Raw genomic sequence first — 18,057 nt, 5'->3', positions numbered from 1 at the left:
ACCAGACACAGAAGTCCTGGGATGTAATATATAGCATGGTGAATATAGTTAACAATGTTGTATTTGTATGTTTAAATGCTGAGAGAGTAGATATTAAAAGTTCTCATCCCAAGAAGGAAAGAATCCTAACTATATATAGTGATGGATGTTAACTAAACTTACTGCTCTAATCATTTCACAATGTGTAATACATGTATCAAATCATTATGTTGTACACCTAAAACTAACACAATGCGATATGTCAATATATCTCAATTATAAAGCGATTAATTTTAGAATTATCTAGCAGCACTTAAAAACTCACAATTACAGGCGCGCCATTCGAGCGGTGGGCGCGGCAGGGCCAAGGTGGCGGTGCCAGGCGGCGGCGAGAGGTGGGCGCGCCGGGCGCGTGGAGCCGTTGGCGGCCGCTGGCTGCAGGGACGCCCCGGTGACTGTGCTCTCGCCACCGGGCGCAGACCTTCAGGGAACCTCGGCTGCGGCGGCGGCGGCGGCGCGGGGGGCGAGGCGGGCCGCCGCTTCCTAGGGAAGGAGGCGCGGGCATCTGGGCGAGGCCGGGAGGGTTGGCTTTCCCTCCTGCGCCTCCCGAGCCCGCGCCCGCGCCCGCCTCGCTCTTCCTGGCGACCCCAGCCGCCCGCTCCCGCTGCCTCCCCAGCCCAGAGGGTCATCGAGCTCGCCGCGGAGGTGGGGCCTGGGCGGCGGGGACTCGGCGGCTAGCGTCGCCTCGGGGTAGCGAGGGCGGGAGGGTGCGTGCGTGCGTGCGCACATGAGCGAGCAGAAGGGCCGGCGTGCTACCGCGCAGGCGCTGCGGGAGTATGACCCCTGGGCCAGCGCGGCACGCTCCCTGAAGGGGGAGGCCGAGGAAGCCCGGCGGATCGACGGCGAGAGAGCGTGGCAGCTCCGCAGTGAGAAGCGGGACGCCCGCCGGGAGCTCAAGCTACTGCCTCTTCTAGTTTTACTAGATTGTGTGTTTCCAGGTATTTATCCGTATCTTCTTGGTTGCCAACATATTATTTTTCAAATAGTCTCTTATAATCCTTTGTATTTCAGTGGTGTCAGTTGTAACATCTCTTTATTTCAGATTTTATTTCAGTTCTCTCTTTTTTTGATAAGTCTAGGTAAAGGCCTGTCAATTTTATCTTTTCACAGAACCAGCCCTTGGTGGTGTATTTTCATTTTTGTCTCAAGATCGTTTTTGATTTCTCCTTTGACCTGGTTGTTCAGGAGCATATTGTTCAACCCACATACTTGAATTTTCCAGAGTTTTTCATTTCTAATTTCCTACCATTGTGACCAGAAAACGTGCTTGATAAAATTTCAGTCGTCTTTAATTTCTTAAGACCTGTTTTGTGGACTAACATGATCTTTTCTGGAAAATGTTCCATGTGCACTTCAGAAGAATGTGTACTCTGTTGCCTTTGGATGGAATGTTCTGTATAGATGTGTTAAGTCCATTTGATCCAACTCATTTAAGACCAGTACTTCCTTATTGATTTACTCTCTGAATGGTCTATACATTGATGTAAGTGGAGTATTAAATTTTCTTACTATTATTGCATTTCCATATTTTATACCTATATGTTGACAAATTACAATAGAAGTGTAAAGTGTGCTTATTGTAACTGTCTTTTCTGGCAGCTGTTTACTGTTTCTTCCATAGCAAGGTCAATTTAGGCTTTCTCTTCTGTGATCAGTATTGGTGAATTTACTTAGAAAGTTATCCAAACTTTCAAAAGTATTCATAGAGTACTCATAATTTAAATTCCTCAGTGGTTCTTATTTTCCTCTTTTCATATCTTAATTTTATTTGTTTTTGCTCTCCTTTTTTGATTGGTTTACCTAATATTTTCTTTAACAAATTTTTAAAGTGCTAGCTCTTTGATTTATTTGATCTTAACTCACTTTCTTTCATAGAGATAATTATTTAACTTTTAAGTTCTCTGAGTGGTGAAGTTAACTACCCAAGATTCTAATCGATGCTTATTTTCTGTGTAGCAAATTACTTGAATAATTCCATTTCAGTTTTTCTTCCCATAGTGCTCCAGGATTTTTTGAAAGGGCATTTCCATTTCCACATGGAAGCACTTCTAGTTTTCTAATATTTGTTATTAAATTCTACTGCTACTCTATTTTGAAGAGTGTTGTTATTATTTCAACGTATAGTATACATACCATACTCTGGTTACAAGAAGATATTTTTTAATTCCGAGTCATAGGCCCCTACTAAACAATTTCAACTTTGCTCAAGATATTGCTTCATGTACACTTTGATTCTTCAGCCCACAACTGCCAATTCTTTCTCCTGTAATTTCTGGTACCCTTCCTCTAGAGTCATATAATCAGGTCCCCCCTTTTGTCCAAATTCTCTAAATGTTCAAAGTGCTCTAAGACTGGTGCATATACCTGGTATATGTCAAAAAATTGGTTGACATACTCTTCTGGGGATTTCCAGATGGATTGGCTATGTGTAGGAGAGAATGAACCGTGGTGATAGAAACATGTATTTGTAGAGGAATTGTAATTGAAAAATGATCGTGTATAAATAGTTGCCTTTTTCAATTTCACATATGTATATATTTATATATTAGATAGTAAGAGTATATTAGAGGTGGATGTGCTGGCTCACTAGTCTCAAGAATTTACATATAATTCTAAGTTTGGATAAAGTGATATTCATAGCTTCGAATTACCCATGGTGGGAGTATTTACACCATTGACATTGGCAAATGCCTCATGATTGGATGTGTTGTGTTTGTGTGTAGAGCTGGTTGTTAAACATTTATCAGCACTACAGCATAAATATTTTCTAAGCTCTCCTTTTATTTTTTCAAGTTTTATAATTGTATTTTAGAGTCTTTATATGTAAAGGGTGACATTTTCTATTTTTCTCTAATTCTACAACACAACATTTTCTAGTCAATAAAACTTTTTTTTCTTATTTTAGATTTGGAAGCCAGATATAAAATAAAGAGCTAAGGAAAAATGAACATTTATACAAAACATTCATCTCTTACTATGTCTCAACCAATTGAGAATGGAGAGGAGCCATATGAATGTAAGGAATGTGGGAGGGCCTTTAGTCGTCATGCAAACTGTAGAGTACATCAAATAATTCATACTGGTGAAAAGCCCTATGAATGTAAGGAATGTGGAAAGGCATTTAGTCATCTTACAGACCTTAAGAGTACATAAGAGGATTCACACTGGTGAGAAACCCCATGAAAGTAAGGAGTGAGGGAAGGCCTTTAGTCAAGCCTCAAGCCTTACACAACATGACAGAATTCATACTGGTGAAAAACACTATACGTGTAAAGATTGTGGGAAGGGATTTACTCATGCCTCACATCTTGTTAGACATGAGAGAATTCATAGTGGTGAGAAACCCTATGAATGTAAAAAGCGTGGGAAGGCTTTTAGGTGTAGCCACCATCTTACTATACATTACAGATTTCGTACCGGTGAGAAACCCTATCAATGTAAGGAATGTGGAAAGGCTTTCAGTGTGTATGGGTGACTTACTTGACATCAGAGTACTCACAGTGATAAGACACCATTTGAATGTAAGAAATGCAAGAAGTCCTTTAGGCTCAGTTCAGCCTTAAAGTACATGAGAGTATTCATGTGGCTGAGAAACGCTTTGAATGTAACAAATGTGGCATGTTCTTTAGGCTCAATTCAATGCTTAAAGTACATCATAGAATTCATACTGGAGACAGATATTACAGAATATATGTGTAGTAGGCCATGCAATTATATACCACCAAGAAACAGTTTGAATGAAGAGAATGTGAGAACATATGGCTCAGTTCTTACAAAGCATCAAATGATTTATACCGGCATGAATTCCTTGAAATTGAAATAGTGTTTGAAGATATTCATCATGACCCAAATGTTGTTTGCATTCAGAGTTTGCACATACTTGTTATTTTTTTATTAAGGTATTGATATCCATTACGAAGGTTTCACATGAGCAACATTGTAGTTATTACATTCACCAATATTATCAAGTCCCTTCCACACACCCTTTGCAGTCACTGTACATCAGCATAGTAATATGCTATAGAGTCAACTACTTGTCTTCTCTCTGCTGTATTACCTTCCCTGTAACCCCCCTACATTATGTGTGCTAATGATAACGCCCCTTCATCTCCTTCCCCCTCCCTGCCCATTCATCCTTGGCCACCCCCTTCCCTTTAGTAACCACTAGTCCCTTCTTGGAGTCTGTGAGTCTGCTGTTTTGTTCCTTCAGTTTTGCTTTGTTGATATACTCCACAAATGAGTGTAATCCTTTGGTACTTGTCTTTCTCCTCCTGGCTTATTTCACTGAGCATAATACCCTCTAGTTCCATCCATGTTGCTGCAAATGGTAGGATTTGTTTTCTTATGGCAGAATAATATTCCATTCTGTATATGTAGCACTTTTATAACCATTCATCTGCTAATGGAAACTTAGGTTGCTTCCATATCTTTTGTAAATAGCTATTGTAAATAGTGCTGCGCTAAACTTTGTGAATATAGGATCTTGTTTTCTCTGGGTAAATTCCTAGGAGTGGAATTCCTGGGTCAAATGGTATTTCTATTTTTAGTTTTTAGAGGAATCTCCATACTGCTTCCCACAATGGTTGAACTAATTTACAATTCCACCAACAGTGTAGGAGGGTTTGCCTTTCTCCACATCCTCGCCAGCATTTGTTGTTCCATGTCTTTTCTTTTTTAAAAAAAATTAATTTTTTAATTTATTTTTTATTTTGGTATCATTAATATAAAATGACATGGGCAACATTGTGGTGACTAGATTCCCCCCATTATCAAGTCCCCACCACATAACCCATTACAGTCACTGTGCCTGTCCATCAGCGTAGTAAGATGCTATAGAGTCACTACTTGTCTTCTCTGTGCTATACTGCCTTCCCCATGCCCCCCCGCCATGTTATGTGTGCTAATCGTAATGCCCCTTGTTCCCCTTCGCCCTCCCTTCCCACCCACCCTCCACAGTCCCTTTCCCTTTGGTAACAGTTAGTCCATTTTTGGGTTCTGTGAGTCTGCTGCTGTTTTGTTCCTTCCATTTTTCCTTTGTTTTTATGCTCTATAGATGAGTGAAATTATTTGGTACTTGTCTTTCTTCACCTGGCTTATTTCACTGTGCATAATGCCCTCTAGCTCCATCCATGGTGTTGCAAATGGTAGGATTTGTTTTCTTCTTATGGCTGAATCATATTCCATTGTGTATATGCACCACATGTTCTTTATCCATTCATCTACTGATGGACACTTAGGTTGCTTCCATATCTAGGGCATTTGAAAAAGTGCTGCAAGAAACATAGGGGTTCATATGTCTTTTTGAATATGAGAAGTTGTATTCTTTCGGTAAATTCCAAGGAGTGGGATTCCCAGGTCAAATGGTATTTCTATTTTTAGTGTTTTCAGGACCCTCCATACTGCTTTCCACAATTGTTGAACTAGTTTACATTCCCACCAGCAGTGTAGGAGGGTTCCCTTTTCTCCACATCCTCACCATCATTTGTTGTTCTTAGTCTTTTTTTTTTAACACAGGAAATAAATACATTTTATTTTGCTTCCATGACATAAGCAATGCACTCAAGAATAACAGAGCATGAGAATTATTTTTAAAGACACAGTGGCTTATGACACATTAGAAGTGAGACCCGAAATGGGATTTCCTGTGTTCGATGAGCAGTACCCAGGGCAGGCAGCCCACGGTGTGTGCTGTTGGGACATGCATATTGTTTGAGAGCTGAAGACTGTCAAGGCCCAAGAGACCGTGGAAGATATCTGACTCCCTGATGAAATAATTTATTTATTTATTTTAATTTAATTTTATTATATTATATTATTTTATTTTGTTTTATTTTATTTCATTTTATTTTTCTACTTTATTTTATTTATTTTATTTTATTTTATTTTATTTATTTTTTTATTTATTAAGGTATGATTGATATACCCTTATGAAGATTTCACATGAAAAAACAATGTGTTTACTACATTTGCCCATATTATAAGGTCCCCACCCATACCCCAATGCAGTCACTGTTCAGTAGTGTAGTAAGATGCCACAGATACATTATGTGCCTTCTCTCTGCTACACTGTTCTCCCCATGATCCCCCACACCATGTGTACTAAACATAATACTCCTCAATCCCCTTCTCCCTCCCTCCCCACCTGCCCTCCCATACCCCTCCTCTTTGGTAACCACTAGTTCATTCTTGGAGTCCCTGAGTCTGCTGCCATTTTGTTCCTTCACTTTTGCTTCATTGTTATACTCCACAAATGAGGGAAATCACTTGGCATTTCTCTTTCTCCTCCTGGCTTATTGCACTGAGCATAATGTCCTCCAGGTCTATCCATGTTGTTGCAAATGGTAGGATCTGTTTCTTATGGCTGAATAGTATTCCATGGTGTGTATGTACCACATCTTCTTTATCCATTCATCTACTGATGGACACTTAGATTGCTTCCATATCTTGGCTATTGTAAAAAGTGCTGCAATAAACATAGGGGTGCATGTGTCTTTTTGAATCTGAGAGGTTGTATTCTTTGGGTAAATTCCAAAAAGTGGGATTCTGGGGTCAAATGGTATTCCTGTTTAGTTTTTTGAGGAACCTCTATTTTGCTTTAAAAATGGTTGAACTAGCTTACATTCCCACCAGCAGTGTAGAAGGGTTCCCCTTTCTCCACATCCTCTTCAGCATTTGTTGTTCTTAGTCTTTTCGATGCTGGCCATCCTTACTGGTATGAGGTGATATCTCATTGTGGTTTTAATTTGCATTTCCCTGATCATTAGTGATGTGGAGCATCTTTTCATGTGTCTGTTGGCCATCTGAATTTCTTCTTTTGAGAACTGTGTCTTCATATCCTCTGCCTAGCTGTTAATAGGGTTAGTTCCTTTTCGGATGTTGAGGCATGTAAGTTCTTTATATATTTTGGATGTTAACCCCTTGTTGGATATGTCATTTACAAATATATTCTCTCATGCTGTAGGATGCCTTTGTGTTCTGTTGATGGTGTCCTTTGCCATACAGAAACATTTTAGTTTGATGTAGTCCCATGAGTTCATTTTTGCTTTTGTTTCCCTTGCTTGAGGAGATGCATTCAGGAAGAAGTTGCTTATGCTAATATTCAGGATACTTTTGCCTGTGTTGTCTTATAAGAGTTTTATGGTTTCATGACTTACAATTCAGGTCTTTGATCCATTTTGAGTTTACTTTTGTTTATGGGGTTAAACAATAATCCAGTTTCATTCTCTTGCATGCAGCTGTTCAGCTTTGCCAACACCAGCTGTTGAAGCAGCGGTCATTTCTGCATTGTATGTCCATGGCTCCTTTATCATATATTAATTGACCTTATATGGTTGGTTTTATATCAGGGTTCTCTAGTCTGTTCCATTGGTCTATGCGTCCGTTCTTGTGCCAGTACCAAATTGTCTTGATTACTGTGACTTTGTAGTAGAGCTTAAAGTTGGGGGCATAATTCCCCCCATTTTATTCTTCCTTCTCAGGATTGCTTTGGCTATTTGGGGTCTTTTGTGGTTACTTATGAATTTTAGAATGATTTTCTCCAGTTCGTTGAAGAACGTTGTTGGTATTTTGATTGGGATTTCATTGAATCTGTAGCGTGCTTTAGGCAGGATGGCCATTTTGACAATATTAATTCTTCCTATCCATGAGCACGGGATGTGTTTCCATTTATTGGTATCTTCTTTAATTTCTCTCATGAGTGTCTTGTAGTTTTCAGAGTATAGGTCTTTCACTTTCTTGGTTAGTTGTATTCCTAGGTATTTTATTCTTTTTAATGCAGCTGTGAATGGAATTGTTTTCCTAATTTCTCTCTGCTAGTTCATTGTTAGTGTATAGGAATGCCACAGATTTCTACATATTAATTTTGTATCCTGCAACTTTGCTGAATTTAGATATTAGATCTAGTAGTTTTGGAGTGGACTTTTTAGGGTTTTTTATGTACAATATCATGTCATCTGCAAACAGGGACAGTTTAAATTCTTCCCTGTCAATCTGGATGCCTTTTATTTCTTTGTTTTCTCTGATTGCCTTGGCTAGGACCTCCGGTACTATGTTGAATAGAAGTGCGGAGAGTGTGCATCCTTGTCTTGTTCCTGATCTTAAAGGAAAAACTTTCAGCTTCTCACTGTTAAGTATAATGTTGGCTGTGGGTTTGTCATATATGGCCTTTATTATGTTGAACTACTTGCCCTCTATACCCAATTTTTAGAGTTTCTATCATGAATAGGTGTTGAATTTTGTTGAATGCTTTTTCAGCATCTATGGAGATGATCATGTGGTTTTTGTCCTTTTTGTTGATATGGTGGATGATGTTGGTGGATTTTCAAATGTTGTACCATCCTTGCATCCGTGGAATAAATCCTGCTTGATCATGATGGATGATCTTTTTGGTGTATTATTTAATCCAGTTTGCTAATATTTTGTTGAGTATTTTTGCATCTATGTTCATCAGGGATATTGGTCTGTAATTTTCTTTTATTGTGGATCCTTTGCCTGTTTGTGGTATTACAGTGATGCTGACCTCATAGAATGATGAAGTATTCCCTCTTCTACTTTTAGGAAAACTTTAAGGAGGATGGGTATTAGGTCTTCACTAAATGTTTCATAAAATTCAGTGGTAAAGCCATCTGGCCCATGGGTTTTGTTCTTAGGTAGGTTTTTGGTTACCAGTTCAATTTCATTGCTGGTAATTGGTCTGTTCAGATTTTCTGTTTATTTCTGGGTCAGCCTTGGAAGGTTGTATTTTTCTAGAAAGCTGGCCATTTCTTCTATAGGTTATCCAGTTTGTTAGCATATGATTTTTCATGGTATTCTCTAATAATTCTTTGTATTTCTTTGGTGTCTGTAGTGATTTTTCCTTTCTCATTTCTGATTCTGTTTATGTGTGTAGACTCTCTTCTTTTCTTGATAAGTCTGGCTAGGGTTTTATCTATTTCTTTTTATTTTCTCAAAGAACCAGCTGTTACTTTCATTGATTCTATTGTTTTATTCTTCTCGGTTTTATTTATTTATGCTCTAATCTTTATTATGTCCCTCCTTCTACTGACTTTGGTCCTCATTTGTTCTTCTTTTTCTAGTTTCATTAATTATGAGTTTAGACTGCTTATATGGGATTGTTCTTCTTTCCTGAAGTAGGCCTGTATTGCAATGTACTTCCCTCTTAGCCCAGCCTTCACTGCAGCCCACAAATTTTGCGGTGTTGAATTATTGTTGTCATTTGTCTCCATATATTGCTTGATCTCTGTTTTAATTTGGTCATTGATCCATTGGTTATGTAGGAGCATGTTGTGAAGCCTCGATGTGTTTGTGGGATTTTTCATTTTCTTTGTGTAATTTATTTCTAGTTTCATACCTTTGTGATCTGAGAAACTGTTTGGTACAATTTCAATCTCTTTGAATTTACTGAGGCTCTTTTTTGTGGCCTAGTATGTGATCTATTCTTGAAAATGTTTCATGTGTACTTGAGAAGATTGTGCATTGTGCTGCTTTTGGGTGTAGAGTTCTATAGATGTCTGTTAGGTCTGTCTTTTCTAATGTGTTGTTCAGTGCCTCTGTCTCCTTACTTATTTTCTGTCTGGTTGATCTGTCCTTTGAAGTGAGTGGAGTGTTGAAGTCTCCTGGAATAAATGCATTGCATTCTATTTCCCCTTTTAATTCTGTTAGTATTTGTTTTACATTTGTAGGTGCTCCTGTGTTGGGCACATAGATATTTATAATGGTTATGTCTTCTTGGATTGACCCTTTTGTCATTATGTAATGTCCTTCTTTGTCTCTAGTGACTTTTTTTGTTTTGAAGTCTATTTTGTATGATACAAGTACTGCAACTCCTGCTTTTTTCTCCCTTTTAGTTGCATGAAATATTTTTTTCCATCCCTTCACTTTTAGTCTGTGTATGTCTTTGGGCTTAAAGTGAGTCTCTTGTAGGCAGCATATAGAAGCATCTTGCTTTTTTATTCATTCAGTGACTCTATGTCTTTTGATTGGTGCATTCAGTCCATTTACATTTAGGGTGATTATCGATACGTATGTACTTATTGCCATTGCAGGCTTTAGATTCGTGGTTACCAAAGGTTCACGGTTAACTTCCTTACTATCTAAGAGTCTAACAACTCACTTAATATGCTATTACAAACACAATCTAATGTTCTTTTTTTCTCTCCTTCTTTTCTTCCTCCTCCATTCTTTATATATTAGGTATCATATTCTGTACTATTTGTCTATCCATTGATTGACTTGGGGATAGTTAATTTACTTTTGCATATGCTCAGTAGTTAGCTGTTCTACTTTCTTTACTGTGGTTTTATTACCTCTGGTGACACCTATTAAACTTTAGGAACGCTTCCACCTATGTATAGCAGTCCCTCCAAAATGCACTGTAGAGATGGTTTGTGGGAGGTAAATTCTCACAGCTTTTGCTTATCTGTAAATTGTTTAATGCCTCCGTCAAATTTAAATGATAATCTTGCCCGATAAAGTAATCTTGGTTCAAGTAATCTTGGTTCAAGGCCCTTCTGGTTCATTGCATTAAATACATCATGCCACTCCTTTCTGGCCTGTAAGGTTTGTTGAGAAGTCTGATCATACCCTGATGGTATGTGATCTTTTTTCTCTCTCTGGCTGCTTTTAATAGTCTCTCCTTATCCTTGATCTTTGCCATTTTAATTACCGTATGTCTTGGTGTTGTCTTGCTTGGGTCCCTTGTGTTGGGACATCTGTGCACCTACATGGCCTGAGAGACTATCTTCTTCCCCAGATGGGGGAAGTTTTCAGCAATTAGCTCCTCAAAGACACTTTCTATTCCTTTTTCTCTCTCTTTGCCTTCTGGTACCCCTATAATGCAAATATTGTTCTGTTTGGATTAGTCACACAGTTCACCCAATATTCTTTAATTCTTAGAGATTCTTTTTCCTCCTTGTGCCTCAGCTTCTTTGTATTCCTATTCTCTAATTTCTATTCCATTTACCATCTCTTCTACTATATCTAATCTGCTTTTAAATCCCTCCATTTTATGTTGCATTTCAGATATGTAATTTCTTGATGATTGAACCTCCATCCTAAATTCATCCCTGAGTTCTTGAATATTTTTCTGTACCTCCATGAGCATGTTTATAATTTTATTTTGAACTCCCTTTCAGGAAGATTGGTGAGCTCCTTTTTATTTGGCTCTTTTTCTGGTGTTTGTGAAATTTTTTTTTGAACCAAGTTTGACGTTTCATATTTGTATGTGTCGCCCTCTAGTGCCCAGAAGCTCTAGTCTCTGGAGCTGCTCAGCCCCTGGAGTGATATTAGGGGTCACAGGGGAGCAGCGCTGGTACCTGGGGGAGGAAAAAGCTGTTTCCCTCTTCCTGTCTGCAGTGCCTGTCTCCACTGTCAGAACCAGTGTGCCAGCACACAGGTGTAAGCTTCTGTGCTTTCTGTCTGTAGCTGCCATGGGCAGGGACTGCCAGTGTCGAGCTGGTGCCAGCAAGCTAGGAGGATGGTGCATCAGGCTGTGTATCACAGCTGGGGGCTTCAGAGCTGACTAGCCAGCCAGGGAAATGGAGCACCTGAAGCCCTTGAAAGTTCCCAACCTGCTGGGCAGAGTGCACCCAGACAACCTTGTCCACCTCTCCCTTCTCCTGCACAACAAACTCCATGTATACCCCACCCCTTCAGCAGCACTCTCGCTACTAGGAAGCCTCTCAGACCACCCACCTTTCCTTTGCCCCCAAGTGACCGGATGTGGATCCCTGTCCTCCACAAATGGCTGGAATCTAAGTTTCTCCAAGTATTCTGCCTGTCTTATCCTTCCAACCCCAGTAATTTCCAGAGCACCATGCAATGTAGGTTTGTGCTCCCACAGCAGATCTCCAGGGATGGATATTCAGCAGTCCTAGGCTTCCACCCCTTCCAGCTCCCTTTCTCTTCCTCCAGCCAGTGAGCTGGGGTGGGGTAGGGCTTGTGTCCCACCGGATCAAGGCTTTGGTATCTTACCCTGTTTTGTGAGGTCTGCTGTCTTCTCCAGGTGTATGTAAGCCTTCTGTCCTGTTGCTCTTTTAGGATTAGTTGTGTGAAGTATATTGTCATAATATATGTGGCTTTGGGAGGAGTTCTCTGTCTCATCTCTTATGCTGCCATCTTGAATTCTCCATATATTTCTTAATATAAAAAACTAAAAGTAATATTTAAGTGCAATTTATTTGTGTGTGTGTGTGTGTGTGTGTGTGTGTGTGTGTGTGTGTGTATGCTGGAGAGGTTCAGTGTGTATGCTGGAGAGGTTCAGTGTTCCACTTGCCATTCAATTCTGCTTCTTTTCTTTTGCAGGATTGTTTTAATGAATTTCTTATGATAGACTCAATTATTGTGTTAACTTGCTATGTATGGCAGACAATGAGGTGCCAATTTCATTTCATATGTGAATCATATCACATTTTAACTTTACTGATCATTTTATTGCTAACAGCTTTTAAAGTTCTTTATTTAAAAAAATCTAACTTTAGTTTCTGCCATAAATAATGCTTAAGTAACACTTTTAATGATATTCTACCTTAAAGCTATACTGTATATATAAGTTTAATATTCCATCTTCCAACAATACTAAATATGTAGGGTTAAGTTTTTGGCAATTCATGTTTTAAATTCAATTCTATTCTTGTGACTACTTGGAAAAAAGTAAACCTGATAAGCCACTGTGGTTATAAAGAGAGTTCAGAGTTTGTATTTTTGAAACACATGAAATCTTCCTTTTTAATTACTCTAATGACTGTATGAACATGCACTAATACAAAATGTCTTCAATATCTAAAATAATACCAGCTCACTGTCTGGATAAGTTTATTTAGATTTTACTCTCCTTGAACATTTTCGTCATGATGACATAAAATAAACAGAATATAAACTATCATCCCAACAATCTACCCCCATAAGTATGCCAGAGCAAGCATGTGTGTTTGTGGTGGTACAGTGACAAGGATTAGGAGAAAGCCCTGTATTACAATGGAATATTGAGGATTGTTTTACTATATGAAATATGCTGTGAAATGTAACAAATTATTCCCTTCAGATAAGTATGGCTGTTACATTTTAAGAGACCAAGCAATGCATGTTAGAAGAGGTTGATGTTTTTCCATGTGTCAGATTTGATCAATGCATTAAATGCAGCATTAAGCTGATTCCAGTGCTTAGTTTAAGCAGCTAAGTCTAGAGTGTTAGCTGTTGAAGATATTTCATAACATAAAAGCAGATAAATTTGAATAATTCTATTATAGCTCATTTCTGTGTGCCTTTGCCTTTTCCCCTGCAGTATCTGGGCAAATAAATCAGCTTGCTTGTGCACTTGCTTCTTTCCTTAATTACAATGAGTGAAATTAACCCCTTATTTTTCAGATCATCACATTTTATGTCCAGATAGTTTCTACTGATTTTAGGATTAATGTGTATTAAAGCTTACAGAGAAATTAGAATTTATTTAGTCTTAATGTCATTTTTATAAATTTTTATATGTGGAAAAAGTGTCAGAGTGATATTTAAACCTGCTAGCTTATGGCATATTAAGAAGTAAGTCTCTGGTCTTGTAATCTTCTCATTTTATTTTATTTTTTACTTTATTTGTTTAAACAGAGTCATTTCCTGTTGAGAATATCATTCTTTATATTCCTGACAATTTCAATTACTATCATTGTCAATAGATAAAAATTTGTAAAAATGATAGTACGTGCTGAAACAGTCAAAAGATATCAAGTAAATTTTAAAAAATCATATGAGAATGGCTTGAAAATATCTTAAATTATCAAATATTCTTAAAGCTAGACACCTATAATTCTTCAGTTGTAAGCATGAAAATTTTGTAAATAAGATAAACATACATAGTTCCTCAGTATTTGCCCTATAACATTCTATGTCTTGGTTATAGAACACATATTTCATGTATATACTATATAACACATATATAACATATAATATATATTATATACCATATATTTTGCTTATATATTACATAACACACATATGTAATATATAAACATAGATAACATACATGCTTCATTTAAAAATTACCAAGACTGCATATATTCCTTCAAAGGCAAATCACCTCAGTGAGCACAAATCAATGACATCCTCACATTTCTGCAAGTCAGGTAATCAGTAAAAATACAATCCAATAAGCACTCTTCTGAATGACAGTCAATCACCCACACTTCTGCAAATAATTCTCAGTTATAAATTCAGCTTTATCTTTCAGATAATAAGCTATGGTCTCACAATCCTTTGACAATTCTGGAAGTGATACTGAGATTATATGCAAAGACTCTGAAGTTTGTATATTTGAAAAGACTTATCAAACTCCATGGGACATACTCACAGGAGACTTTTATTAAAAGACAGAGGATATGGTGCCCGCAAGGTAAAGAGAGTTCAGTAAACCATTGGATTGGGGATACTACAAACAACATGAGCAACCTCCTCAGGATCCTCATTAACATATGGACTGTCCTCTGTTTTCAGACTGAATTCCTAAGATCTGTGTGTAGAATCTTAATATTTGGAAGAGATGAAAACAGAATTTTTCCAGCATTGTTTCTATGCCCCTTTTAGACATATAATCAAGCCAGATTGTCTAGCCAGCTAGGTCAGTTGAAAACCATCAACCAAGAAACTGACCCTGGGGGTTATTTGTGGAATTTTCACATCATGAATCCCACAGCCTTTAACTTGGCCAAGAGTACAAACAAAAAATCCAAAAAACCCATACATTTAGGAATCTCCAGAGCTTCTCCAGTACAACTATAAACCAGTTCTACCTCTATGTATCCTCCGAAAGAACTTTGTTTGCCAAGCAGTCTCCTAGAGTGTCCTTGCACCAAGATGGGCACTAAGCTTCTAGAGCCTGAATCCTTTTTCCTTTCCACTTTGCTACCCAGGTGATTTTGATTCAACAATGACTGAAGCTTTAGAGTTTGATTTTAGTTTGTTTAACACAGTTTCTAACAAACAGGTCTTTGCATAAGATCTTTAGACCCATGTCATTGTGAAGTGTGATTAAATGGCAGAGATCTTTGTATGAAGTAAGTCAGGCCTTTTGGTTTTAAGGTGCACTATGTGTTAAATAATTGGACTTGGTTATTAGCATAAGGTAGTCAGGCTCAGGTTTTTGTATTAAGTAACTTGATTTTTGCTTCAAGTATAATGTTTGGTAAGTAGTAAGACTTAGGTCTTTGTATAAGGTCATTAAACATTTTGGTTTGGAAGTATAAAATTTGGTAAATATTTTGACATTAACCCGCTTTCTCTTGCTACATGCTTTGGTATTGTTATTGCTTCTCTGTCTCATTGGTTAGCAATTTTATTGTAAGGGCCACATAATAAACAGTTTAGGTATTTGGTCTGCATTACACATTCTTAATTTTTAGTTCTTACAATTATAAATAATATAAAAATAAAAGTCTTTCCCAGCTCAAGAGCCACATCAAAAAACTCATATGACCTTAGAGTCATTAGCCACAATTCTAAGATTACTGTATGTATGAAGACATTTTTCATGTGTTTTTGTTTTTTTCTTGACTGTTGCGTCAGCTGAATTTATGAGGCACTGTAAGTCTCCAATCCAAACAGTGCCTGGGAGCTATTTGTTGGAGGTCTGCTAGACTGGTAACGAGTTTGGTAAACCATAATTAGCCAAACATTGCCTTGGGATCAACAACACCTTTATGAGCACACTTCCTGATCAATAATTTGTAAAATCATAGAATCTTCATTACAAGCAAGTGACCATAGGAAGTAGCCAACTTGTGCCATGATCATTAGGATTACATTTATCTATATGTCATATGTATTGTGTATTTTTTATTGAGGTATAGTGAATATACAATATTACATTGGTTTCAAGTACACAGCGCAGTGATTCCAGTTATACATATTATTAAGTCCTCACCCCAACTAGTTCAGTTACTATCCAACAACATAGAAAGATGTTAGAGAACCATGGATTATTTTCTCCATACTGCACTTCCATCCCCGTCTTACATGTATTTTTAAATTATAAATTTGGTCATAATTTTCCTCAACAAATTTAAGTTTATATACTTCTCTATTAGTCTATCTTGCATCTTACCAGTAATTATTACTTGTTTTGGTCTAGAATTTGATAGAGAAAATCATCACCCTAACTCAGTTCTCCCAAGCTATCATTAGTACAACCAATTTTAAAATGTGATATAAAGCTAAGATGTATATTAATCTTACCAATAATGATACATTTTTATATGCAATGGATAAATCAATAAAAATATCCTTGCACTGGAATTATCAAGATACAGGAATATATTTGCCACAAAATACCAAGAAAAAATACTCTTACAACTCCAGAAAATTGATTTCAAAGTTTGTGAGACTCCTGTGTTCTTCTTTTGCAGGTATTAATTGGGCGCTTGACCTCAAAGACCAATGCTAATTGTTTTGGTGCTATCACATAATTCCAAGAATATAATTCCCCCACAAAATCTCAATGCACTGTATATCCTTATAAAACTCCAAAGAGATGAAATACTTTCTGGTGAAATAAATAATAACTAGTGGAACAGGCAAACAATGATGTTCATTCTGTCCATAAGAGTTGGAGAATTTGACATGATCTTAAAAAATTGTTGATCACTGTGGCTTATATATTAAGTAGTAATATTGAAACCCTGGCTGTACAATGATACAATCTAGTGTCCTTATTTCAAGTATGGTAGGTGGCTATATATGAACATATACATGAATCTTTGGGGCATGTCTTCTGTTAAAGGTAAATTATGCCACATGCCTTAATTATAATTTAACTCTTCATAGATAGTGACTTATTGTTTGTATAGCAATTATTTTTTGTCAGCACAGGATATGTTTCTGAATTTCAAAAACTTGTGGTGGTATTTACTCAAATTTCTTATCCAGATCATCTATATTCACTCAATATTTTGATCAAGGAATGAGGCCTTGGATAACTTAATTCTTGACCATAATATCTAATATTAGAAAGGTTCATCCATTCACTAAAATGATTACTTATTTGTTTATATAAGCCTGGCTTTTTTAATATAAGCCAGTATTTACTTTGCAAATATAGACTATAAAAATAATTTAAAATTTTGCTGTTCTTTTTAACAGTAAGATAGTTATATTTTCCTTTCATGAAAGATACATTACATAGAAAATTCTAGCTTTAAATTTAGAACTTAAGTAGACTACAATATGATTTTTAAGTTATTTGTATAAGGTCTATTTCATAATATTGCAACAAAGTGAAAAGGCTTGGCACTCTGCCTTCATATTTACCTGTCTCCTCTGCGGACTTAATCTTTTGGTCAAAAAGCTTTTGCTCAGCCCTGCAACTGTTTACATTGTTAATCATCAAAAGGAATTTTTCTCATGGCTTAAGATTGTTGCTACCAGACCCTTACCTGAAACACTTCCCTTGAAGAGATAAAGAAATATGTACAAAAATGACAACTAGATTATCAAGAAGTTATAGGAATATCATGGCCATATCCACATCAACAAAATGATTAGAGTCGATTAACCAAGGACAAGAAGTTTCATAACCATCTTTACACCCTTGCAGACATCTAGATGTCTGAGGTTGACTAGTCACCTCCTGACCTCAATTCCCTCATGTTCCCCCCTCCCTAATATAAGAAGCTTGGAAGGCAGTTATGCTCACCACTCTACCACCAACACAGCTTGAAATCAACTCTAAGTTAAGGTGGTGCTTTAGGACATTAGTCCATCTTCTTTGTCTGCTGGCTTCCTGAATAAAGAAGTTTTCCTTGCCCCACTGTCTTCTCTGAACTTATTGGTATGTCATGTGGCAAGTGGCATGAGCTTGGACTTCATAACAATATCACTTGGGAGTTTCAATTTTATCCTTAAGTATTTTTATAAATGTATGTACATTTTAGAATTTTACTTTATGTACTTTATTTAGAACATTCAAGTTGTCAGATCCTAGGTAATGCTTTAATTGTTATGCTAGTGGCATTATATTATTAGTGTTCAAAAATTGGTATT

General features: G+C 37.2%; 1 protein-coding gene across 1 annotated transcript in view; it reads left to right on the top strand.

Annotated features, from left to right (window-relative positions):
- The first annotated feature begins 307 nt into the window (after positions 1-307).
- Positions 308-18,057, top strand: part of ABCC11 (ATP binding cassette subfamily C member 11) — a 97,738-nt gene continuing 79,988 nt past the window's right edge. The window contains exon 1 of the mRNA XM_036996521.2: positions 308-977. Within this exon, the coding sequence (XP_036852416.2) occupies positions 767-977 (211 nt within the window). The 5' untranslated portion in view covers positions 308-766. The remainder of the gene's footprint in view (positions 978-18,057) is intronic.

The sequence above is a fragment of the Manis javanica genome, chromosome 17 (assembly GCF_040802235.1).
Source record: "Manis javanica isolate MJ-LG chromosome 17, MJ_LKY, whole genome shotgun sequence".
NCBI classification, from domain to species: domain Eukaryota; kingdom Metazoa; phylum Chordata; class Mammalia; order Pholidota; family Manidae; genus Manis; species Manis javanica.
The sequence above is the reverse complement of the archived record's forward strand: the minus strand, read 5'-3'. Positions and strand labels throughout refer to the sequence as shown.